The 26,016-nt window shown below is 47.5% G+C and overlaps 1 protein-coding gene across 3 annotated transcripts in view; it reads left to right on the forward strand.

The window, feature by feature from the left end:
- The window catches only part of LOC140385807 (microtubule cross-linking factor 1-like), a 93,629-nt gene that overhangs the window by 17,869 nt on the left and 49,744 nt on the right, over window positions 1-26,016 (forward strand). For all 3 annotated transcript variants that reach the window (XM_072468353.1, XM_072468355.1, XM_072468354.1), the window contains exons 4-7: window positions 520-750; window positions 2,590-2,766; window positions 20,642-20,809; window positions 23,058-23,309. In XM_072468353.1, the coding sequence (XP_072324454.1) occupies window positions 520-750; window positions 2,590-2,766; window positions 20,642-20,809; window positions 23,058-23,309 (828 nt within the window). The remainder of the gene's footprint in view (window positions 1-519; window positions 751-2,589; window positions 2,767-20,641; window positions 20,810-23,057; window positions 23,310-26,016) is intronic.

A 26,016-nucleotide genomic window follows, 5' to 3' on the forward strand; every position in this document is an offset into this window, starting at 1 on the left:
TGAGGGGCATAGACAGAGTGGATAGTCAGAGGCTTTTCCCCAGGGTAGAGGGGTCAATTACTAGGGGGCATAGGTTTAAGGTGAGAGGGGCAAAGTTTAGAGTAGATGTACGAGGCAAGTTTTTTACGCAGAGGGTAGTGGGTGCCTGGAACTCACTACCGGAGGAGGTAGTGGAGGCAGGGACGATAGGGACATTTAAGGGGCATCTTGACAAATATATGAATAGGATGGGAATAGAAGGATACGGACCCAGGAAGTGTAGAAGATTGTAGTTTAGTCGGGCAGTATGGTCGGCACGGGCTTGGAGGGCCGAAGGGCCTGTTCCTGTGCTGTACATTTCTTTGTTCTTTTGTGCCTGTGAAGTGGGGATAGGAGTGGAACGATATAGAATGGGAATCAGGATCTCCCTTTTTTTTTTCACCCCTAAGTAAACCTTGGGACGATTGGTTACACTGGAACTTTTAGCCTTACGTTCTGGCAAACCTATGGTGCTCGGAATGATATTTTGTTGTCCCGCAGATTGAAGAGGAAAACCAGAAGAACCTGCTGAGGAAAGACTTTGAAGTGCAGAGCCTAAACTTGCAGAACAGACTGGAGCAAAAGTCATGGAGTCATGAGAGGGCCCTGCTGCTACAGGAAATGAGAATGTTCAAACAGAACACATTCCTGTTCTATGTCAAACTTAAATGGCTGCTCAAACACTGGAGGCAAGGAAGGAAAAGGGAGTATAGTGGAGAGGACATATTGGAGGTAGGCCAAACTCAACTCTGTGCGCAGCTATTTTTCAGTCTTCAATGTTTGTTGCATTTGGTAGTGAAAGTTGATGATTAGTTGAAAACAGTGTGGAAAAGGGCTCAGTAAGTGGTGGGATACTGAGAAGGTTACGGCAGTGGCGCAGTGATATTGTCACTGATCAAGTTATCCAGAGACCCAGGGTCTTGGGATCTGGCTTCGATTCCAAAATTTTAATTCAATCTGGGATTAAAAGTTTAATGATGCGCATGAAACCATTGTCGTAAAAACCCATCTGGTTCACTGATGTCCTTTTAGGGGAGGATATCTTTCATCCTTACCTGGGGACATCCTAAACTGAGAAGACTACAGGGCCGTGTTACAATCCCAGTTGGTGCAACTACTGGGTGAGAAGGTCCCAGAATGGAAGCCTGACTCAGAGGACCGTGACGTTTTACTTGCTAATTAGTTTTTAACAAGAAAAGAAAATTAAACACGAAAAGTTTGCGTATAATGCAACCATACTCCCCCCTTAGCCTCACAAATATATACAGCTTTCAAAAATAGCCCACCACTCTGAAACCAAATGGCTGATTCTATTCAACCAATTTTCCGCGGATTTCTTCTCAAATTCTCCCCAGGTGATTGTTACCTGAGTATTCCCGAACTCCACTCCCAAAAAAACATGCTTTGAAACCTTCCTTCAAACAATGCTTTTCATCAGCTGTTTTCATCCAGCTCCAAGCTTTCAAACAATCCTTTCAAACAAAGATTCCTCTCCCCTTAATAAGGAATCCAGCTCCAGTTTTTACAACTATCCTTTCAGGCTTCCTTTGTCTTGAAGGCTTGCATGCAAACTTTGAGAACCAGCCACCAATTTCCACAATTATTTCAAATAATGTCTCACAAACGATAATAAGATATCACAAATCTTAGAACTACTTTGGATATCTTTCTGGCCTGTCACAAGCCAAGTCCTTTTCAACTCTCTGTAACTTTCCTGAACAGTCACCTATTCTAATCCCTGTTTCCGCTGTTCTTTGAACTTCAGACTTCTTGGAAACTTCTCTTGTTTCCTTAACCAGCTGTCCTTTAGATTTCTGCACCTGTTTTCTTAACCATTACTCCATGGTATGGCTTTTCTCCTAGCAAAGCTGAGAGAGATGTTCCCTCTCTAACTTCCTATAACCAACTGCTAAGAATTCAGTTAAAACAATCACAAAAGCCTTACTACCCTAAAGTTGCCCTTGGTAACTAAGCAATCATTTATTACTTCTCCAAACTTGTTTACCTTTAATGCCGTAACCCTCTCTCAGCACTATGAAGGCACGGTTTGAACTGAACAAAACCCCCACACATGCAAACACCTTTGTCCAACATGAATATAACTAGAGTTTTACTCTTTTTACACAGAAATACCAAATTAAAACCACTTAAATCTCTGCCATATTTTTAATATTTAACAATACAAATATAGATCACTTAAAACTGCTTCTGCTTTCCTGACAGTTGGGATACTGGAGGCAAACGACCACTTGGGAAGAAGGGCTGTTTTCAACTGAATTGAACTGACCCTGTGAAAATGCACAGCTCTTGTGTAGCCACTTCACATCAGCATTTATTTTGAACCACTAGATGCAGACAGCTGAGTGATGAGCAGGAAACACCAGACCACCGAAGACAGGAACGAGAAATTAGCTTCTAGTTGTGAACATCCCAAATAATTAACAATTTTCTGCATTAGGGAAAATGGAAACTGTATCACTCAGGAAAAATGTTTATTCCAGCAATATTAACTATGAACCTGCGCGGCTAAAATTTTAATAGTCTGTTTAACGTATCCAAATATGTTTACAGTTTGAACAGATTGAAAACTTGCCTGAACTGAACCTGCACCTTGAACAAAAAGAGCTAGACCCTGACCAAGAGGATAGTGGGTGTGTGCTGACTGAATACTCCCAGCTTTCCTCTGCAGAGAGTGAAGATCACAGACCACAACTGCAAACAAAAGAGTTACTTCAGCACCAGAAGCAGGTGTGTCTCCCCCTCTCAATCCTACTCCACGCACATACTTCGCTCATTATTCTCCTCTCATCCTCTCCTGCTTCAGTTAGTTAGAATTTATAGATTGACCTTGAAAAAGAACCAGCTAATGAGGTTATGTGACTTCCATTATCAGGCCAGCAGGTAGATCTTCAATGAACAAAGCTACACCAGTCACTTTCTGTAAGATAAAAAGCCTGCTGTTTTCTTAAAATTAAGTTGTTTAGCTTGAATATGGTTGTTAGCATCATCTGACTACAAGTTCCGTGATCTCCCTGGGACGTGATCCTCTTATCAATAATTTGTCTTAACTCATTATTTTTATGTGTCCAACACATCTGAGCCACCTTTCAGTGATTAGGTCTCTTACTGTTGTGCTCAGTACAGATTTCTTATTGTGCTGTTTCTAAAGTCTCTCGATGGTTGCACTCTAATAGTAATTAATTGCTCTTCAAAAGTGGAGGAGTTGATTTAGGATGCAGTGTACAAACTCATTTGAGTGAGATATGTGGTAAGTCTAGCATTGCTTGCGAAGATTTTAGACTTTTGGTTGCCATATAACTCCCCATGTCATGTCTAGTCCTAATTAATAGAGATTGATTGCACCAATTAGCAGTGCATGCAAATGCATACCTAGTTTTCCTGGATCCTAGAAACACAGAGAATACTTATCAAATAAGCTATTTCAGTCACTAAACACTTTTGTTCACGTTCTGCCATCTCGCAACCATACTGGAGAATGGATTCAACCAAAAGCTCCTATCACATGGTGTATAATTTGCAAAGAGATACTCTCTTTGCATATCATCTTCCATCTACAATAAATGGCAACTTCCAGCGTGGTTCCTCTCAACCAAAACTACATTAAAACTGACTGTTACAAGGCAGTCTGGAAACGTTCGTTCTCCATTTCGCCTCCCTCTTTATAAGCCTGACCTACAATTTTCACCTCTCAAAAGCCGCTTGAGATTGAAAGCTTGATCATGTGGGAAATTCAGATAGAGTTACATACCCTATTTGGGATAAGTATTGGAGTAATTTGAGACATGACACGTAACTGTAGCATTGATGGTGAGGAACAGGTGGCTTGGGTCTATGGTTCGCAAAGCTCCCCACCTCAGGTCATGTCTGGGCCTGATTGTCTGGGATATGATTGGAATCTGTAATTAATAGAGATTAACTGCTGTGGTTTGTCAACAATTCCATTAACATTGAATCATGCAACTGCCACAGTGGTAGAAGGTGATCTGGTTCCACCGTGATTTGTTTTGTTCGTCGATCAGTTCACTCCTATTAGCTCGAGCAGCACTCGCAAGATGCACTGAGGATAGCAAGGGCACAGAATGGGTTGATGATATCAATGCCCATCTTCAAGAATGGTTCGGTAGCATCATATAATCCTCACACTGCAGAAGGAGGCCATTCGACCCAACGGGTCTGCACCTGCCCTCTGAAAGAGCATCCTACCTCGGCCCACCCCCCCATCTTATCCCCATAACCCCGCCTAAACCACCACATGTTTGGACACTAAGGGGCAAATTAGTATGGCCAATCCACCTAACCTGCACACTTTGGGGCTTGGGAGAAAACCGGAGCACCCGGGGGAAACCCACGCGGACACAGAGAGAACGAACAAACTCCACATAGACAGTTACCCCAAGGCCGGAATTGAACCTGGGTCCCTGGAGCTGTGAGGTAGCAGTGTTAACCACCATGCCTCCTATTCGCCACTTTACACCAAGCTGGCTGAGACCTGGAGATAATAACTGCCAGACCTGGCCTTCATTGAATAGTATGCAAAGGAATTGGATATGTTTTTGGCCTTTCCTGGCCCGCCTCCCATCCTCCTTAAGGCCATTCAGAATTTTGCCGTCTCGCTAACCTATTACCCCTGCCCTCACTGACCTATGTTGCTCCTGGTTAAGCAATGTTGTGCCCCCCTCCCCCCTCCTCCCCTCCATCTCTGTAGCATCCTCTAGCTTCACGATCCTCTGAGAAATCTGTGCTCCTCTGATTCTACGCTCTCATGTATGCTGGAATGTAATTGCTGCACCATTGGGTTACGGGGATAGGGTGGAAGTGAGGGCTTAGGTGGGTCGGTGCAGGCTCGATGAGCCAAATGGCCTCCTTCTGCACTGTATGTTCTATGTTTCATTAGTGGCCATGTTTTCAACTGAGATGTTAAGCTCTGGCCTTCTAATCTTTATTTCCTCCTTTTAAGGTTCCCCATTAAAGCTACCTCTTTGACATAGCTCCTCGTCATTTACTCTAATTTGGCTCAGTGCCTTGGGACCTTACGTTAAAGGAAGTGTATAAAAGGAGCTTGTGTTCAGCAAAGGTGTGACGAAAGTCGCAAAGGTGGGATTAAAATCAATCCAAAAGGGATATATTTGTAGGGGTGCAGGGGCAGTTGAATGTGGCCAAAAACCCTGACAAGGCCGGCAAAGCAGAGCTCCCGCTGAACTTAATGGCTGTACTTCATTATAATTATTTGGATCCTTTTCCTGCTTCACACCCGCCAACTGGCCAGATTAGCCGTAAAAAAGTGATGGCGGGGTTGACAACCGAGGGTGCTTTGAGACACCCCCCAGCATTTCGAAGGAAGTATGTTGATGGTGAGGGGAAGGTTGCGGGGAGAGGATTAGGCACTGTGGCAAAGGACAGTGTAATCTGGCATCGGGAGCAGAGAGATCAACTGCTACCAGCAGGGAGGGGCCGAAGGGTTCCACGAGCGGCCAGGGAGCATCCCAGCTCCTTCTGATGCACAAGCAGCGGTGGGAAAGGCACTTCCCTTCTGGAGCCATCAGCTCCTGCCTCACCATCACTGCCAAACGTCCCAACCCCTGAGAAACCTGCACAGCAGCAGTGAATTTTAAATGGTGCCCCCAATTACACTGGAGGGTGCCCGCCTCCCCATTTTGGGACCCTCAGACAGCATGATAACCACACTTGTCAAGAGAATTATGATCATTCTGTTGTTGGGGGCGGGAAGTGGTGGGATTAGGTAGATTAATGTCTTTGAATCTAAAAATGCATTTTCTTGACAAAAGTTTAGAATATTTGAGAAGGTAGAGTGCTGGAGGACCATGGGGGGGGATTCTCCGCAATCGGCGCGATGCCCACCGACCGGTGCCAAAAACGGTGCGAATCAGTCCGGCATCGCGCCACCCCAAAGGTGCGGAATTCTCCGCATCTTGGGGGGGCCGAGCCCTCACCTTGAGGAGCTAGGCCTGCGCCGGACTGATTTCCGCCCCGCCAGCTGGCTGGAAAGGCCTTTGGTGTCCCCCCCTGCTGGCGCGGAAATGACTTTGCCCTGCGGCGCATGCGTGGGAGCGTCAGCGGGCGCTCATGGCATCCCCGCGCATGCGCAGTGGAGGGGGTCTCTTCCGCCTCTGCCATAGTGGAGACCATGGCGAAGGCGGCAGGAAAAGAGTGCCCCCCACGGCACAGGCCCGCCGCGGATCGGTGGGCCCCGATCGCGGGCAGGCCACCGTGGGGGCACCCCCTGGGGCCAGATCGCCCCGCGCCCCCCCCAGGACCCTGGTGCCCGCCCGCGCCGCCTTGTCCCGCCGTTCGAAAGGTGGTTCAATCCATGCCGGCTGGCGTGGGTTGACAGCGGCAGGACTTCGGCCCATCGCGGACCGGAGAATCGCCGGGGGATTTCCGCCGACCGGCGCAGCGCGATTCCCGCCCCTGCCGAATCTCCGGTGGCGGAAAATTCGGGACATGGCGGGGGCGGGATTCACGCCGGCCCCTGGTCGATTCTCTGACCCGGTGGGGGGTCGGAGAATCGCGCCCCATGCTCGCACTACGCAACAACATTGTCGTGTTAAACGAGTAATTTGGGAAGCTGCTTTCTTAGCAACTATAGTGTTGTGTTGTAATGAATGAATAGAATTCCTCATTCGTGTAGGCCACAGTTTATGAAATGAAATGAAAATGAAAATGAAAATCGCAAGAGCTGGGAGAGGTTATAGAGGAGGGGGTCTGGTGTGAGGTGCTCCAGAGAGTGAATGTCTCCACCTCATGTGCGAGGTTGGGGCTGATACAGCTGAAGGTGGTATATAGAGCGCACCTCACGAGGGCGAGGATGAGCCGATTTTTTGAAGGAGTCGAGGTTGTGTGTGAGCGTTGCGGCGGGGGGGGGGGGGGGTCCGTGAATCACGTTCATATGTTTTGGTCCTGTCCAAAGCTAGGGGAGTACTGGAAGGAGGTGTTTAGGGTAATTTCCAAGGTGGTGCGTGTGAAACTGGACCCGGGTCCCCAGGAGGCCATATTCGGGGTGTCGGACCAGCCAGGGTTGGAAACAGGAGCGGAGGCAGATATCATAGCCTTCGCCTCGTTGATCGCCCGAAGGCGGATCCTGCTGGGATGGAGAGCAGCCTCTCCACCCAGTGCCCTGGCGTGGCGGGGGGACCTGTTGGAATACTTGACCCTTGAGGTTAAGTTCGAACTGAGGGGAAGCTCGGAGGGGTTCTACAAGTCATGGGCACTATTTATTGTGCACTTTCAAGAACTGGATAACATCGAACATTAGTTGGGGGGGGGGGGGGGGGGGGTGGGGGTGGTGGGGTGGGGGGGGCTGTGTAGATTAAGGGTGACTATGGGTAATCCCTGATTCCTTTTTGTCATTTGTTTATGTAAACATGTGGGCTGAGGTTTGGGGGTTGGTGGGCGGATGGGATCGTTGTTATTATGGGGATTGACATATCTTGCTGATTATTGTTTATTGTTGATGGGTGTAAATGTGGAAGAAAATGTGGAAAAGGAGGAGAATAACATTTTTTTTTTTTAAAATGAAAATCGCTTATTGTCACGAGTAGGCTTCAATAAAGTTACTGTGAAAAGCCCCTAGTCGCCACATTCCGGCGCCTGTTCGGGGAGGCTGGTACGGGAATTGAACCGTGCTGCTGGCCTGCCTTGGTCTGCTTTAAAAGCCAGTGATTTAGCCCAGTGAGCTAATGCACAGCATTTGGGGAGATTGCTTTACTCTGAATGAGGGAGCAGTTTTCTTTCCCCGTTTCCATTTTAATTGGTTCCCAAGAGACAATCAGTGCAATCAGAACAAGCAAACTGCTCTTCTATCCTTTAAAAACCTTCTCTATAAACTTAATTTACGCATCAACAATTGTCGTTATGTTGCTGCCTATTCCTAAAAATATCCTGATGAGTCATAGGGCTCAAGTTTCATAATGGTTTGCGCTAACAGGGAACATATGAAAGTTGCCCTCAGCTCATACTGTACAGGTTGGGCAATGTCCCTACCAAATGATTGACAGGTAGCTGAGGTTGTTTGAAGTAGAGTCACATTAGGTTCCTTGAAAGCATTTTGCTTTGCTTGCACTTCCCAGGGTTAACTTGCGATTGATAGCATCTCCTGTGACCTATGCATAGTTGAAATGGTTATTTTGGCACTCATTCTACACTGATTGCAACCAAGTTGAACAGCAGATTGTTATAGATCACTATCTGAACAACAAGGCTGTAAAATACAGGACCTTTTGGCAATCCTTGCTCCCGTTACCCCCACCCCCTTCCCCCACCCTCTCCTACCTCTCCCCCTTCCCCCGCCCCCTCCGAAAGGAGTTGCACACTTCAAAATGCTGGAGATCTCCAATAAAAGCAGAGATGTTGGAAATTCTCAGCAGGTCAGGCAGCTTCTACGGATGGAGAAACAGAATTAACATTAAGACTAAGATCATCCACCTGAAACATTACGTTTGTTTCTGTCTCCTCAGGGGAACCAGGCTGATTGAGTATTTCCAGCATTCTCTGTTTATTTTTAATCGCCATTCCTTATATTAACAGTGAATGTTAACTAGGAGTTGCATCGCAGCCCAGTTTGATCCTGCCCATGCTTGGCCTGCCGGCGGATGTACATTGCTAAACAACAAGAAGGAGCAGAATTCCTTGGACCCCTTCTCCCTACACCAGAGGCACTGAGTCCAAGTGCCAGGGTTAAATGTCAGATAACGTACTGGATGCCAAGTATAGGACCTTCTTGATCGATAACAACTACTGACTAGATAAATCCTCGGTGCCATCAGGGGATCTCATAAATGGAATCCTCACTTGTTGGTGGAAAGGAAAAGGCACTTTATAAAATAAAAGGTGTTTCTCCACCTAAAGGCGCTGCTGACTGTCAGACTCACAGAATCACTGAAGAATACAGTGCAGAAAAGGCCCTGTGGCCCATCGGGTCTTCGCCGCATGAAAGGCACCTGATCTGCCAACTCTAATCCCAATTGCCAGCACTTGGTCCATAGCCTCGGATGTTAAGACGTGTCAAGTACTCATTCATGTACTTTTTAAATAATGTGAGGCAACCTGCCTCTACCAGTCTCCCAGGCAGTGTGTTCCAGATAGTCACCACCCACTGGGTAAAAAGGTCTTTGCTCAAATTCCCCCCTGAACCTCCCGCCCCTCATCTTGAACTTGTGTCCCCTCTTAACCGACCCGTCAACTAAGGGGAACAGCTGTTTCCTGTCCACCCTGTCCATGCCCCTCATAATCTTGTACACCTCGATCAGGTCGCCCCTCAGTCTTCTTTGCTCCAACGAAAACAACCCAAGCCTATTCAACCTCTCTTCCTAACTAAAATGTTCCATCCCAGGTGACATCCTGGTGAATCGCCTCTGCATCCCCTCCAATGCAATCACATCCTTCCTATGATGTGGCGACCAGAATTGCACACAGTACTCCAGCTGTGGCCTCACCTATGTTCTCTACAACTCCAACATGGCTTCCTTGCTTTTGTAATGTATGCTACGATTGATAAAGGCAAGTGTTGCCTTTTTCACCACCCTATTAACCAGCCATCTGCCTTCAGAGATCTATTTACAAACACGCCAAGGTCCCTTTGTTCCTCAGGACTTCCGAGTGTGGTGCAATTCGTTGATTATTTCCTTGCCAAATTGCTCCTTGAATCATTGAAGTTTACACCACAAAAGGGGGCCATTTGGTTCGTGGCATCTAAAAACTTAAGAGGGTAGGCCACACCGCTCCTCGAGCCAGCCCTGCCATTCAGTAAAATTAGTGACTGAGCAGCCACCGACCTCCAAAATGTTCACAACCTTTTGTGTGAAGAAATTGCTCTACCTTTCCATCTTTAATGATTAACCCCCTTATCATGAAGCTAGCAGTGAATTTTAATTGGGACCTTCGGACAGCATGATAACCACACTTGTAAAGAGAATTATGATCATGTTGTTGTTGGGGGCGGGAAGTGGTGGATTAAGTAGACTAATGTCTTTCAATCCAAAAATGTCTTTTCTTGACAAAAGTTTAGAATATTTGAGAAGGTAGAGTGCTGGAGGACCATGTGCGCACTACAAAAAAACATTGCTTTGTTAAAAAAGTAATTTGGGAAGCTGCTTTCTTAGCAACTATAGTGTGTTGTAATGAATGAATAGAATTCCTCATTCGTGTAGGCCACAGTTTATTAGCACAGTATTTGGGGAGATTGCTTCACTTTGAACGAGGGAGCAATTTTCTTTCCCCGTTTCCATTTTAATTGGTGCCCAAGAGACAATCAGTGCAATCAGAACAAGCAAACTGTTCTTCTATCCTTTAAAAACCTTCTCTATAAACTTGATTTATGCGTCAATAATTGTTGTTATGTCGCTGCCTATTCCTAAACATATCCTGATGAGTCATGGGACTCAAGTTTCATAACGGTTTGTGCTAACAGGGAACGTATGAAAGTTGCCCTCAGCTCGTACTGTACAGGTTGGGCAATGTCGCAACCAAATGATTGACAGGTAGCTGAGGTTGTTTGAAGTAGAGTCACATTTGGTTCCTTGAAAGCATTTTGCTTTGCTTGCACTTCCCAGGGTTAGCTTGCGATTGATAGCATCTCCTGTGACCTACTCATAGTTGAAATGGTTATTCTGGCACTCATTCTACACTGATTGCAGCCAAGTTGAACAGCAGATTGTTATAGATCACTATCTGAACAACAAGGCTGTAAAATACAGGACCTTTTGGCAATCCTTGCCCCCGTTACCCCCTCCCCCTTCCCCCACCCTCTCCTACCTCTCCCCCTTCCCTCGCCCCCTCCGAAAGGAGTTGCACACTTCAAAATGCTGGAGATCTCCAATAAAAGCAGAGATGTTGGAAATTCTCAGCAGGTCAGGCAGCTTCTGTGGATGGAGAAACAGAGTTAACATTAAGACTAAGATCATCCACCTGAAACATTACGTTTGTTTCTGTCTCCTCAGGGGAACCAGGCTGATTGAGTATTTCCAGCATTCCCTGTTTATTTTTAATCGCCATTCCTTATATTAACAGTGAATGTTAACTAGGAGTTGCATCGCAGCCCAGTTTGATCCTGCCCATGCTTGGCCTGCCGGCGGATGTACATTGCTAAACAACAAGAAGGAGCAGAATTCCTTGGACCCCTTCTCCCTACACCAGAGGCACTGAGTCCAAGTGCCAGGGTTAAATGTCAGATAACGTACCGGATGCCAAGTATAGGACCTTCTTGATCGATAACAACTACTGACTAGATAAATCCTCGGTGCCATCAGGGGATCTCATAAATGGAATCCTCACTTATTGGTGGAAAGGAAAAGGCACTTTATAAAATAAAAGGTGTTTCTCCACCTAAAGGCGCTGCTGACTGTTGGACTCACAGAATCACTGAGGAATACAGTGCAGAAAAGGCCCTGTGGCCCATCGGGCCTTCGCCGCATGAAAGGGACCTGATCTGCCAACTCTAATCCCAATTGCCAGCACTTGGTCCATAGCCTCGAACGTTAAGACGTGCCATATTAACCAGCCGTCTGCCTTCAGAGATCTATTTACAAACACGCCAAGGTCCCTTTGTTCCTCAGGACGTCCGAGTGTGGTGCAATTCGTTGATTATTTTCTTGCCTAATTGCTCCTTGAATCATTGAAGTTTACACCACAAAAGGGGGCCATTTGGTTCGTGGCATCTAAAAACCTAAGAGGGTAGGCCACACCGCTCCTCGAGCCAGCCCTGCCATTCAGTAAAATTAGTGACTGAGCATCCACTGACCTCCAAAATGTTCACAACCATTTGTGTGAAGAAATTGCTCTACCTTTCCATCTTTAATGATTAACCCCCTTATCATGAAGCTACGGCCAGAATTGTTACGTGAGACGGAGAGGCTCTCTGTCTTTGCAAAAATGGCAAATGCCTGGATCTGGATGTCCCGCACCCGGTCTCTGACATTTTTGCAGAAGGTGGAATATCCTAATGGTTCACATCCATGGTTCACAGAGACAGCTCCTCATGTTAAACTGGAAATGCCTTAGTCAGATCTGATTTTGAATACTGGGATGTTTCCTTTAGACCTGGTGGGAAAAGTTCTAAAGTTGTGGGGGTTCTTTGGAGCGGTGGGGTACCATTTTTGAGAGGTAAGTACCCCTTTTGAATATGGTCCTGGGACATATTTGGGAGCAGTCAGATATGTTTTGGAGAAACAAGGAGCCCTTTGGGAGAGGCAAATTGCCCTTTAGGATTGTTAAAAGTAGGCAAAAATGTGCATATATTCATTGGAATAGTCACACTCATTTGAACTGTCAAGAGGACTGTCAAAGCATTTAAATGTCCTGCTCTTTAAATATTAAAAATAAACTGCGGGCAGTATTATAAATAAATCAGTGCTTGTCATGTCACTCTATCTGTTGACATAAGCCCAAGAGCTATCATTTCAGGATTACTGGGGTGACACAGTGATACAGTGGTTAGCACTGCTGCCTCACAGTGCCAAGCACCCGGATTCAATTCCAACCTAGGGTGACTGTGGAGTTTGCACATTCTCTCTGGGTCTGCATGAGTTTCCTCCGGGTGCTCCGGTTTCATCCCACAGTCCAAAGATGTGCAGGTTAGATGGATTATTCATGCTAAATTGCCCCATAGTGCGCAAGAGGTTAGGGTGGGGGCGTGGGCCTAGTTAGAGTGCTCTCTCAGAGGGTCAGTGCAGACTTGATAGGCCGAATGGCCCCCTTCTGTAGTTCAGTGATTCTAGTGCTACATTTTAACTGTCAATCATTATCACAATAGGATGCCTGTCAATTTGCAGCTTGATTGGCAGTTCTAAGTGACTATAAAGTCTTTGAAATGGGACAATAAATACAATTTCTTTTTTCTCTAAGGGATGAAGAGAAGTTAAATGTAATGAATGTTTCTTTTAATCAATGAGGGTATTTTTTTAAATAGTAAATTCATCAATCGACACTTCAGAACTTTATTTAATCTCAGCATGGTGCTGAGGTGGGTGGCACAGTGGTTATCACTGCTGCCTCACATTGCCAAGGACCCGGGTTTAATTCCAGCTTTGGGTGATTGTCTGTGTGGAGCTTGTACGTTCTCCCCGTGCCTGTATGGGTTTCCTCTGGATGCACCGGTTTCCTCCCACAGGCCAAAGATGTGCAGGATTGGCCATGATCAATTGCCCCTAGTGTCCAGGTTAGATGGGGTTAGGGGGATAGGGGAGTGGGCCTCTTCCAGAGGGTCGGTACAGACTCGATGGATCAAATGGCCTCCTTCTGCATTGTAGGAATTCCATGAGGTTTGGCCATGGTGGATACTGGGTGAGTTGGCATGTATGTGTAAGGGCAAAGGGTGATGGGGACATGAGTTGACACGAAGCTGACTTAAAGCTTAGAATGGGCCGTGGGTGGTAGGTGGAGGGGCAGAGGTTGATATCGACAATTTGGGGGCCATAAAGAGGATGGGTGGGGTTATGAGGTGGCATGGGTAAGGCATTGGAAGTGATGACGGGTGCGGGCTTGAGGGTTGCTTTTTGCTTTATTCATTTTTTCGATATCTTTGACAGTGCCGCAGAGCCAAGGCTAGCCTTCTGCCCAGGCTGCCTCACACCTGGCAGCTTCCAAACTGATTCTGCGGTCGCCCCCTCCCCCACCCCCTTCTCCACTTTCCGGCCCAAAAATCAGAACTACCAGGACACGTTTACACAGATTGGGTTTGCAAAGCAGGGAATTGTCCCGAATCAAGAACTCCAGACCTGGGAGCGAATTCAAGCCTGCAGGTTGAACCTTTGGTGGTGAGAATGAAAGCCCGGAAAAATCCGGGCTGGCCAGCATGCCAGTTTCCCACGCCAATCCTGGTTTGGCAGGGCTACAGGCTCACGTGCGGCGATCAGCTAATGTTGAGGATCTAATTAGGGTCAATGAAAGGGGGCCAACTTGGATTTTCCAGTCAGCATCCAGTTTCTCTCTGACGGGGACCAGTTTGGGTGCCTGGAGGAGGAAATCCGTTTGTGGGGGAATGGTGGGGGAGAGAAGCAGAAGTTCGAAGTGGTTTTGGATCCCAAACCCACCCCCATGGGAGAATCTAGCTCTTTTGCTACTGGTTTTAGACATTGCAGTCTAAAACAGCCCCTCAGCATCTACACTGCAAAGCCTTCTCAGACCATTATACACGGAACCTGACGGCCACCTCGCCGATGGCACCCTCGCCACAGGTTTCACGCAGGCCAGGGGGTGTCCATTCCGCGGAAATCCCAATGACAACAGCAGGACCAAATGATCCTGCCATCACCCAATGGCGGGCTGCCTCCGGCATGGCGAAACACATGGCGCGTTGTGCGGAAAACCCCACCCATTCTTTCAGGAGTGTGCTCTTTTCTAGAATAATACATGAACTGATTTCATTGCTCTGCATTTTCCCCATTTTCCTTGCATTTCTTCCAAAAATGTATCCACTTTCCCCTTCACAGGCTCAATGGTCACAGCTCCAACATCATTCTGCAGAGATACATTTCCCCTGAATTGCATGCTCATCCTTGATGCCGGTTTTTAATTGACCAATCTAATTTCCTGCCAGACAGAACTTGCATTCTTGGCTGAATTTTGAAAAAGCAGTTCTCTAGATTTTAGTTTCCCTTACCTCCAGTGATTCCGCTCACAGAGCTTCTTCCGGTTTGCCTTGTCCTTGTTTATACCTTCCTTTGATCCCATTCCCATTGTCCGATTCCAGTCTGTCTCAGTGTCTGCGATACGCTGCACTTCCTGTGGTGCGGCAGCCGTTTGCCAAAGTTGCAGAGGATAAATAAAACTGCTCGAGTCACGGCAGGAGTGAAGTGTAGATTTTTACGCCAATGGTAACGCTCAACCTTTCCTCCGAAAGACGTGCTGTTAGTTAATTTGGACACCCTGAATTCCCCCTCAGTGCACCCGAACAGGCGCCGGAATCTGGCGACTAGGGGCTTTTCACAGCAACTTCATTGCAGTGTGAATGCAAGCCTACTTGTGACAATAAAGGCACTATTATTATACTTAGCCGAGATTTCTCTCTTCTTGCTAATTCTTGGGGCAGCAGACTTCGGCACCTCCAAATGGCCATTCCTGTTTTTTGAGAAACAAGATTGCTGTTAACATGAGGGAATGTGCCTGAACACATCCATGGTTTGCTCATGTGGCGTGGGGAATAGTTACAACCTGGCCCGCCTGTCAGGGAAGGCTCAAAATTGGAAGCATCGCTGGAATTGCACCCTGGATTTATTACCTGGAGTGTAAACTCTGCGTTTTACTCAACCTCATAGGTTTCCCTCCCAGTGAGTTAGCTTCAAATTGATCCCGTTGGCTCTAATTCATCCTTGTAATTCATACTTAATTTCAACCTGCAGCCAGCAGTAATTACAAGCAATGCAGAACTTCAGGCAGAATATGCAAAGTGAAGGTGGATCTGGAGTCACAAGACGTCCTCTTACCAACTGAATTGAAACCTTCCCATCCCATCAAGCACAGGGCTAAATCGCTGGCTTTGAAAGCAGACCAAGGCAGGCCAGCAGCACGGTTCGATTCCCGTAACAGCCTCCCCCAACAGGCGCCGGAATGTGGTGACTAGGGGCTTTTCACAGTAACTTCATTGAAGCCTACTTGTGACAATGAGCGATTTTCATTTCATTTCACCTGTACTGGCAAGGCTATTGGTAGAACATGGACCTTTTCATTAACTAATAGCTCTGCCTCTATTCCCAGGGATGTTTCACCTTCTGCCAAACACACATTATTGTCTGTGGCAACAGCTGAACCAAACGCAGTTTAACTGTGTGTGCTTCCAAATGCCAGGGGTGGTGTGACTTTTCCAATCTCCACGCTGCATGACCAGGCCAGGAATCTCCTTCCGGGTACTGAGAAAATAACAAATTCAACTGGCACTCTGTTCTAACATTGCAGACACAGGAGAGCCGGTGGGGAGGGAAACGGGTTTTAACTGCCAGAAGGCAGAAATAATGGCGAGCATTCTCCGGGGTGGTGTTGGCTTGTGGGAAGACTGCATTATTTCCTGAAAAGCTATTTCCGACTTGGAATGACTACAGTGTGGAATTGCCTGAAAGAATCCACCTACCAGCTAATACTTCATGAGTTTTATTAAAATTTCTTGCTTTATTTTCTGCTTTATCACAACGGTCACATTTTAAAGCGCCAACTTTGCTTCTGAATTGCTATCCTGAGGCTTGCGGTGGCTTTGATGTACTCGATGTTTACAGTGTTGGTAACTTGGGCACCAAGCAGTGCTGTATCCTAGCCAGGAGGATGGAAAATGGTTAGGTGAGAGGGGCCTGTCAAAATTGGGAGGTTTATTTATCCTAGGTGACAGGACAAACTTCCTTTTCCCCAGTCAAATAGTTTTAACCTCTTATTAAATTGAATCCAGACAAAGGAAACATGATTCGATTGAATCCATGGGAGACTCATGCCAGCTGGCTGGTTTCCCCAGACTAGCAGCGTTTGCTCTGACTCACTGCGCCCCATTGTTTATGAGAAGTTTTAACTGCATCTTTCGACATATTTGGGACCTGGGATATAAGGTAGCATGCACGGCATCAGTTTTCAAACTGGGGCTTGAGAGAGAATCGCATGATCTCATCACGGCATAGTGGCTAACACCGCTGCCTCACAGCGCCAGTAGCCCAGGTTCAATTCCAGCCTCAGGTCACTGTCTGTGTGGAGTTTGCATGTTCTCCCCCCATCTGCATGGGTTCCCTCCGGGTGCTCCGGTTTCCTCCAATAGTCCAAAGATGTGCGGGTTGGGTGGGGTTACGGGGATAGGGTTAGGTAGTGGGCCTAGGTTGGGTGCTTTTTTGGAGGGTCGGTGCAGATTTGATGGGCCGAATGGCCTCCTTCTGCACTGTAGGGATTCTAAGGATTTTCTTCCTGTCAGTCTCACTTCATCTCTGTGCTTGTCAACCTGGCAGTGTGCCACCTCTGTGGCCATACATGGGCAAAGAGGGCTATTTTCTTCAATGATAGCAATGATTTTTCTCTGGTGAGGTGACTGTTGTCTTTCAGGTGTCCCATGAATGAGTCAGTATTTGTGGATGGTTCATTCAATAGATGCATCAACCACCAGCAAACTCCATTGCTTTGACAGCAACCATAGCAGCACTGCACCGCGTTGCTGTACCTCTGCCCCGGAATCCGCAGATTATGGATTCAAGTGTCACTAAAAGGCATGCAATTTGAGATGAGAATCAAGTTCAAATCTGGGAGATACTGAATTATTAGAGGCAGAGTCCTCCAGGTGAAATCATCTGAAATGCCATTCATTCAATATCCAAAGGCTGTTCAAAACATCCTGACCTAACCTCAAACAACTCCGCCAGAAACCAAACAAGTGGTTATTTATTTCACTGGCACGGGAGGGTGCTATCATAGTGGTAATGTCACTGGGCTAGTAATCCAGAGGCCTGGACTCAAGCTCCGGCGACACGAGTTCTAACCCCACCATGGCAACTATGGAATATAAATTCAATTTATTAATAAAATGCTAGTCTCATTAATAATGGTCATAAAACTATGAGAATGTCATAAAAATCCACCACTGATTCACCAGTGACCTTTATCTACCACCCTTATCTGGTCAGGCCTCCATGTGACTCCAGACCAACAACAATGCAGTTAACTCTTAACTGGCCGACAAACTGGCCTAGCAAACCACTCAGTTGCAGGTGGCTTGTCATCACCTGCTCAAGGACAGTTTTGTTTCTCTTCAGGTGCCATGCCCCATGTGTTTGTTGGCAACTATGGATCTCCATGTTAATCTTGCACGCAGATGTTTGCATGACAATGGACAGTGGATCATCTTTGTGTGTGGTGCATTCCTGTTTGTGATGCTCTAACCATCCAACATTACTTCCATATATAGAAATTGGTGTGATGTAGCATTCCAGGATTTGCAGCTTTGTTCTGTTTGACTAATTTTGAGTTGATCATAATCTTTTTCATATTTTAAAATGTGCCCGTGGCCATTCCAATCCTTCATCTTATTTCTTGGTCACGCTTTCCATCCAACATTAACATACCTCCTAGGTACCAAGATTTCTTTGTATCTGTGTGACCTTTTCATTCTTCACTGTAATCTTACATTCTGTTTCTTTTGGCCACTACTAGACATTTTGGGAAACAATGTTCTCCCACCAGAGCTGAATCGCTTCTGGATTGTGCTGGAGCGGTGACCAGAGGTGATTCACTCTCTCCTGCCACGCAAATTTATGCATAGCGGGGATCACGAGGGACTCTGTCGCAAATCCCACTTTCGGGCCGCCATTTTGAGCTCTTGGCCTGAGAGCGAGGCATGGCGGCTGGCTCCCCCCTTCTCCATGCAATACAAATTGTCCCCCACCCCCACAAGAATTGCTGGTTCATTCCCCTCCCCCACAGTACCCATGCATGAGGATGACTCAACCACTCCACCGACCCCTACCAGACCCCCACCAGAGATCCCCCATATCAGCCTGCTGTTAAACTAAGCGCAATGCTTAGAAACATCCAGCTTTGATTCACAGCTCACGACCACATAAAAGGCAGTTAAGTTCTTTCTACTGTTAAAAGCAGGAAGCGAAAGCACTGAAGTCCTAGGTGTTTATAAACATTGAGGTTGGTTTCACCGCAGGATACATGAGATCCCAGACGGGCAGCGATTCATGGAGGCGTAGAGAATCCAGTGTACACCCCGTTAATAGGATGCAAGTGGATCATTTTAACCCATTTGCATCCCCCCGCTGGCACGGGACAGGGATCAGAGCATCGGAAACAGCATCGATCCCGTCTTTTCCCCAACACTGCATTCTCCTTCGCATCAGGAATTCTGCTATCAGCGGCGGAGAATCCAGACATTTGTTTCCTTATGATCTTTTCTTAACCCTTTCTTCTCATTTCCACTCTCTACTCTATCCAAAATCTTGTACAGTTTCCCTGCAGTCGGCAGTGAGAATGGTATCATCGATGTACCTTATATTATTATAATAATCTTTATTGTCACAAGTAGGCTTACATTAACATTGCAATGAAGTTATTGTGAAAAGCCCCTAGTCGCCACATTCCGGCACCTGTTTGGGTACACAGAGGGAGAATTCAGAATGTCCAAATTACCTAACAGCACGTCTTTCGGAACTTGTGGGAGGAAACCTGAGCACCCGGAGGAAACTCACGCAGACACGGGGAGAACGTGCAGACTCCGCACAGACAGTGACCCAAGAGGGGAATCGAACCTGGGACCCTGCCGCTGTGAAGCAACAGTGCTAACCACTGTTTATTATCCAAAAAGATCTTCAATCTCTTGAACAATATTTTCACCAAACCAACTGAATACATCTGGGGAGAAAACATACCGCGATCTCTTTTGATCTTCGCAAAATCGCTTAGATCGTTCTCTATATTTAAGGCTGCAGTTTGTTCCCGATAAAGCTTTCTTATCACTCTTAAGATTTCTACCAGACAGGTCAAGAGACTTTTAACTTGCTCATCAGGTCTTCATGTTTTGGAATGGGAAATAAATGGTAGCCTTTCCAGCATTGCTCACATCGCAAGAATTAATTGTAAAAAAAGTGAAGTTTAATGGTTGCAAAATGCCTGTTACATTTTATAATGCAAGTCATATGCGAAGTGTTCAAGTGCAAATTCTGCATAAGTTTCAGCGTTTGAATCATATGTTAACCTCCCCCCACCCCCCAACCTTCCCGCATAGGAATTGTATTTTAACCCCTAGTGCCTTCAAGGTTCTTTTATTATTTTCTGAGTTTCTCCTGGCTCATGCTGAGGTACGTTTCCATGGAGACAGGCAGTTCTCCATTCCTTTGCCTGAATTGCCATTCTTAATGCAAAGGGCAGACGGGTTTGGGTCAGTGAGCCCTTTTCCATGGAAATTATCAAGTCTGATCTTCTGAGCTGTATCTTCAACAAAGCTTCAGACCTTCTTGTGAACGTTATCAGGATTATACAGAAATTTAGTGATTTGCACCAAGTATATCTATGGCACTGTATCAAACAACAATTAAACACCTCTCGATTTGACTTTAACCTTTAGGATCGCATTTTGACACTGAAGATTAGCACTTAACAACAGGGAGAAACCCTGCACACTATTGCAAAACAAGGCTTACTGTAGATTTTGTGTTAAAACGATTACATGATGGCAGCAGTGAAGAGTCAGTAGAGGGGGAATGTCACCCTGGGTTGCCACTCCCAGTTGTGGCGTAGTGATCCTTACTGGGAAGTGCATGTGGGTGTTGGGGTTAGGTCAGGGTCAGACTTTGGATACAGTGCTCCCTATTATTAAATTGCCTGCTTAATCCATAAAGAATGGCCAATCAGGCCAATTATTGTCCACGCAATAGTGGCCCACCGGGAGTCACCATCTTCAGGAGAAATTTGAGGAAAGGGGCCAGAGAAATCTTAAACTGTGGCGTATAGCGTACATTAGATGCATTGAAGAGGAAGCTAGATTAACACATGCGGGACAATGGAATGGAAGAGACTGCTAGCAGACGAACAAGAGGCTCATAACACCAATGAGGACCGTTGTGGCCAAGTGCCTGCTCCCTGTGCAGTACACCAAGTATAATTCAAATTGCGTTCCTTATTCCCACAGGCCAGAGAAAACCGAAGGATTCTGCTTGCACTGAAGTCTATTTTGGATGAGTTTGGCGCTGAGCTCGGTGATGAGGAGAAACGTCGATATGAACTGCAGCAGCAGTATGCTGATGAGAAAGCTGCTTGGGAAATGGAATACACCGAGCAAAAATGTCAACTTGCCCAGGTAACTGGCAACATTTACCTTGCTCAGTATGTCAGCAGTGGAACCACACCCTCCAGAACTGGGTAAAAGATAGGGTTAAGTACACAGCTCCCATTCACCATTGTGTGTAGTTTATCTTCATTCACTTGCTATGTCTTCTGAGAAAATAACATGCAAAAGAATATTGTCGATCGACCATAGCTTTAAAAACATTAATTGTTGCCATTACTTAGTATAAAATGAAATTTCTCTGGAGTAGTTAACTTCAGTTGCCTACTGAGTGTGACTGTGACCGTTTGAAGTGGTAGATACATGAAAGTGAAAGTCCAAACATGTCTCATGCTTCCTTCCTTCCCTCCTAACCTGAAGCTCAGGCTTTCTTGCCAGGGGTACGGTGGCCCAGGTGCCAGCAGCCTTCAGGGTTGCTTGTCGTTCATCACGAACGAACATGGACAAGGAGAGGGAACTATTAATTCCTCCCCCTCCCCCAACTCCTTTCACTTGGCAGAAACCAGGCTGGTCAGAGAGGGTGGGCAAAGCAGGGGGCGGGCGGGCAGCTTAAAGGGAGTTCAGTTTCAACCACTCCGACCCGCACCCTGGCCAACAGCAGTATTAAAGTGCCGGTGGCAAAGACATTTGCTTTAAGTTTTTATAAGTGGCATTATCAAAGCTTGACTGTTTGTTTTATCTGAGGGCTAAGCAGCGATTATTTCTCCACTAGCCCACAGCAACCAGGAACAGAATTCTATGCTCTTCCATGAGTGCATTTATAGGGGGGGGGGGGGGGGTTGCAGGAGAATGGAATTGAAAGGATAGGCTTCCCTCTGGGTCCCCACCCCACCCATTCTGACTGCACAGTGATTTGACGCTGGGGTGGGCAAAGCCTCGGATGGAGGCCACCAGAAGCCTCCACCTAAAGTCGGGCGCCTCGCCCTTAAGATGTGGTGACCTCCAGACCGACGTCTCCCCCCCCCCCCCCCCCCCGACGTCTCCGCTAAGATGCTGATCGCCCCCTTCAGGCCAACCCCTCCCCCGCCAGGCCTTCCCGCCCTGGGACCCCCTTGAACTTACCTGTGCCTCTGGTGCCTGGACTTTGACTCCGTCGACCTGCATTACTTTTTCTGTCCACTGCAGCGCTGTCACCATCTGAAACATTATGCCCCTACCATCCCCAAAAAATCAGGTCCAGGAGCTCCAACTAGGGATAGAAGATACCCAGAAAAGCCAAGTTCTAAAAATGTATTACAAGTGTTATCGCGAGCTGAAAGGAACAGGACAGCTCCTTTGGGTCCCACAGAGGCCTTCCCTGTCCTTGACATCCACCCCCTTTGTCTTCCATTATGGTCAGTATGTGAGACATGCCAATACAGCCCAGCTGATTCTGCTCCAAGATCATAAAATCATAGAATTTACAGTGCAGAAGGAGACCATTCAGCCCATCGAGTCTGCACCGGCCCTTGGAAAGAGCACCCTACTCAAGCCCCATGCCTCCACTCTTTCCCCCTTTATCCCAGTAACCCCATCTCACCTTCCTGGACACTAAGGGCAATTTAGAATGGCCAATCCACCTAACCTGCACATCTTTGGACTGTGGGTGAAACCGGAGCACCCAGAGGACACCCACGCACAAACGGGGAGAACGTGCAGACTCCTCACAGACAGTGACCCAAGCCGGGTATTGAACCTGGGACCCTGGAGCTGTGAAGCAACTGTGCTAACCACTATGCTACCTTGCTACCCAGCAGTATTGAGATGGCTCAATACTGCTCCTAGATCTGTCAATACTGATCCCAGATAGTTTGATACTTCTCCAAAATGACTTGATTCTGATCCCAGATGGATCTAGACCCAATTCCCACCCAAATGTTAAAATGCATCCCTGGGTGTCAGTAGACTGTGTAACCATCAGTCATTCCACCTGTGCCCAATACTGACCTCGCCCACTGCCCAAGAATGATTGCAATGAAAAGAAGGAACCCCAGCTGATATTATTCCCTTTGACATAAAAGTCAAATGTGACACTTGTCCTGCTCCACTCACTAACTCCAGAACAACTTGCATTAATGTAGCAGTGCCTAGAGATTGCCCCTTCCGAATCCATCTCTCTCTGATGGGGCATTCAGCCACTGAGCATCAGACGCAGCTAAACCTGGCGAGCCTTTATAAGATTTCTTATTTCTTTAGCGAGTTCCTGATGTTAGAATTGAATAACTGCTTCACCATTAACGATTCATTTTGGTACTTGGAAACTACATTTTGTTTTCTGCAGTTTGAAGAGAGGGTCGGGCAGCAGTCGGCCAAGAAGAGCTCCATTGATCCCAAAGAAGTGTCCAAGCCGGAGTGGGAAGAGCTGCGGAAGCTGTTGGCCGACAGTCACAGTCAGGTGATGGACCTCCACTGGCAGCTGCAGCACTCTGAAAAGAACTGGAAATACGAGAAGGTCCAGTTGCTGGACAGGTTCGACCGCGAGCGACAAGAGTGGGAATGGCAGATGAAGGAGCTACAGAGCAAACTGGAGCAGGTGGGTGACGAGGAAGGGCCAGTCAGGGGTAAATAAATCGCATCGTACCGAAGAGTCTGTCAGCGGGTGAAGCTGGTTACTTGTTGGGCTCCACGGACGACTGCAGTTTAGCTCCCAGCCCATTACCACACTGCTTTTGTGCAAAGTGAATGTGTAATACTGTAGATGTAGTTTGCATTGGCAGAGATGCCAAAATAATGGGCGCGATGTACCGACCGCATCGCGCTGGCCGTGAAAACGAGTGGACCGGTTAGATAGTGGGAGGGGCCGAAATCGGGAATCACGCTGGGCGCTGATTGGCTCCCATGGGCGAGATTCGGACCCTGCCACGGCATGGCGTGAAACCAATAATCACCAATTGAGACCAATCTCCAACTCGTTAACGGGAAGGACCCACAATCGCACAGCCAGCCATGATGTAACCGCCTCCCCAGCGAGCAGTCATGCGGGCGCCGTGTAGTCCACCTGTTTAAAAACGTGAAGCTCGCGCAGTGGCTGCTGTGGGGATCCGAGGAGGCGAGTAGCCATCTTCGAAATCGGGCAGTCAGCCCGGGGAGCCGGAAAGTGTGTGTGGGGGAAGGGGGGGGGGTCATCCATGGGCCGGGGACAAGGAGGCTCAGCGCCCACGGGTCCGCCATGCCACTGCCCAGATCTTGTATACCCATAATGAGGAGGAGGATACCCACTGCCTGTCAGTCCCACCGAATACCCTCGTGACAGAGCTCCGTCCCTGGTGAAATGGTGAAGGTCACTTTAACTCCCACTGCCCGTGGCGGCCATTGACCACACGGCTGAAGGCTATTGCTAATAGGGAATTGGCAATGTTAGTAATGTAAACACTTCACAGCTCCTTAGTGGATCCCCGTCGATACACGTGCCATGACGCAGGCGGTTGTTACTGCCTAGCATCCCAGTCAGGCTGTGAGGCCTGGACACTTGTCCACTGGAGGGCCCCGTCTGACTTACCAATGGCACATGCCTTGCCGTGCCACCCTGTCCTGCACGCTGACCCCGAGACGCACAGTTGTCAGAGGGAGTGGATTCGGGAGACCTATTGACTGCCGTCGGCAGCTCATAGGGAGGCTCCAGTTCAGCCTCCAGCGCTCCCTCCTCCCACGCAGTGCTCATTGGATCCTGAGGGTCACCTGGGGACGGAGGGGCAGCTGGGTTGATCTCCGGATGTTCCCGCGTAATCTGGCTGCCTGCTGTCTGGGGTTTGCTCTGCGGGTTCGGTTTAAGTGCTGCTCCCCCTCGTTAGTGGAAAGCTGCCAGGCTCAGTCCTGGCGAATCAGCCGCGGGAGCAATTTGCAGCGTGAGGCCCATGGGGCATCATTAACCGCCTTAATTAACGTTAGATACCGGTCTCACCGGGCCGGCCGGCGGGAAACATCCGGCATTTCCCGTTCACTCCCACAGTCAGAAACCTTTCCGTTAGATCGTCATCATCTCTCGTTTGTCAGGTTATGTGAATTGGGGAAGGGGCAATGAGGTCTGCTGTTCTCCTCTCCATAATGAATAAAAGGCAATCTTCACCTTTCAGGACAGAAGATGTATTTAGCAGGAAGTGACTGGTGTAAGACAAATAGTGTGATGCTGAAATGCTGTACTCAGTGAGGAATTATTTCCTTTGACGCTGTTTGTTAGTAAAGTTAGAAACTGGTTCTTTCAGGAGCTGTCACGGTTCCGCAAGAAATAACAAACATTGGACAGAGGGATCGGGTTCCCTCACCATTTTCCACATATTTCCGTTACGTAATCCTGCTATCTAATAGTAACTATTGAGGTTGCAAAAGGCGCCGTGAAAAATGCGAGTGCATTTTTGTGGCAGGAAGAGGTGACAGCCTGTGCACTGAAAGAATCACTCCCCTAGCAGCACGGTAGCACAAGTGGATAGCACTGTGGCCTCACAGCGCCAGGGTCCCAGGTTCGATTCCAGCTTGGGTCACTGTCTGTGCGGAGTCTGCACATCCTCCCCGTGTGTGCGTGGGTTTCCTCCGGGTGCTCCGGTTTCCTCCCACAGTCCAAAGACGTGCAGGTTAGGTGGATTGGCCATGATAAATTGCCCGTAGTGTCCAAAAAGGTTAGGAGGGGTTATTGGGTTACGGGGATAGGGTGGAAGTGAGGTCTTAAGGGGGTCGGTGCAGACTCGATGGGCCGAATGACCGCCTTCTACACAGTATGTTCAATGCTCTAGCACCACCCCGAGTTCCCAGCTTCTATTATATGGATGTGAGATTCTGAAGATTCTCAGATGATGAGGTTCAGTGAGTTTCTGTTGTTGGACAGCTCGTGTTGGGCCAGTTTATTTCTCCCCATTCTCTGCATATACACCTGGACTTGCTTTGCAGTGCTTCTGACAGAGTCAGCCCACCAGCAGATTGCCACCACCCTCACCCCCACTAAGCACAGTCTGGGGCTTCTCAGCAGCAGGTATGGCATTGCTAAGTGAAATATGATTGTTCTCCATTATCATGGAGGAGGAAGAACAGAACAGGACTCAGCAGAGGAGAGTCAGGCAGCATTTCTATAGCGGCTGCACCTCACACGATACTATCCTTATCATAGAATGCCCGGGCAGTGTACAATTAAATGTGTATGAGAACTGTGAGCTTCATCAAAGAGGCAGGAGGGCAACACCATCATCTACTTGAGGACCTGCAGGCAGGCTCTTCTGCCTGCATTGCTTTCACTGTGACTATGAACACAA

This window comes from Scyliorhinus torazame, chromosome 11 (assembly GCF_047496885.1).
Source record: "Scyliorhinus torazame isolate Kashiwa2021f chromosome 11, sScyTor2.1, whole genome shotgun sequence".
NCBI lineage: Eukaryota > Metazoa > Chordata > Chondrichthyes > Carcharhiniformes > Scyliorhinidae > Scyliorhinus > Scyliorhinus torazame.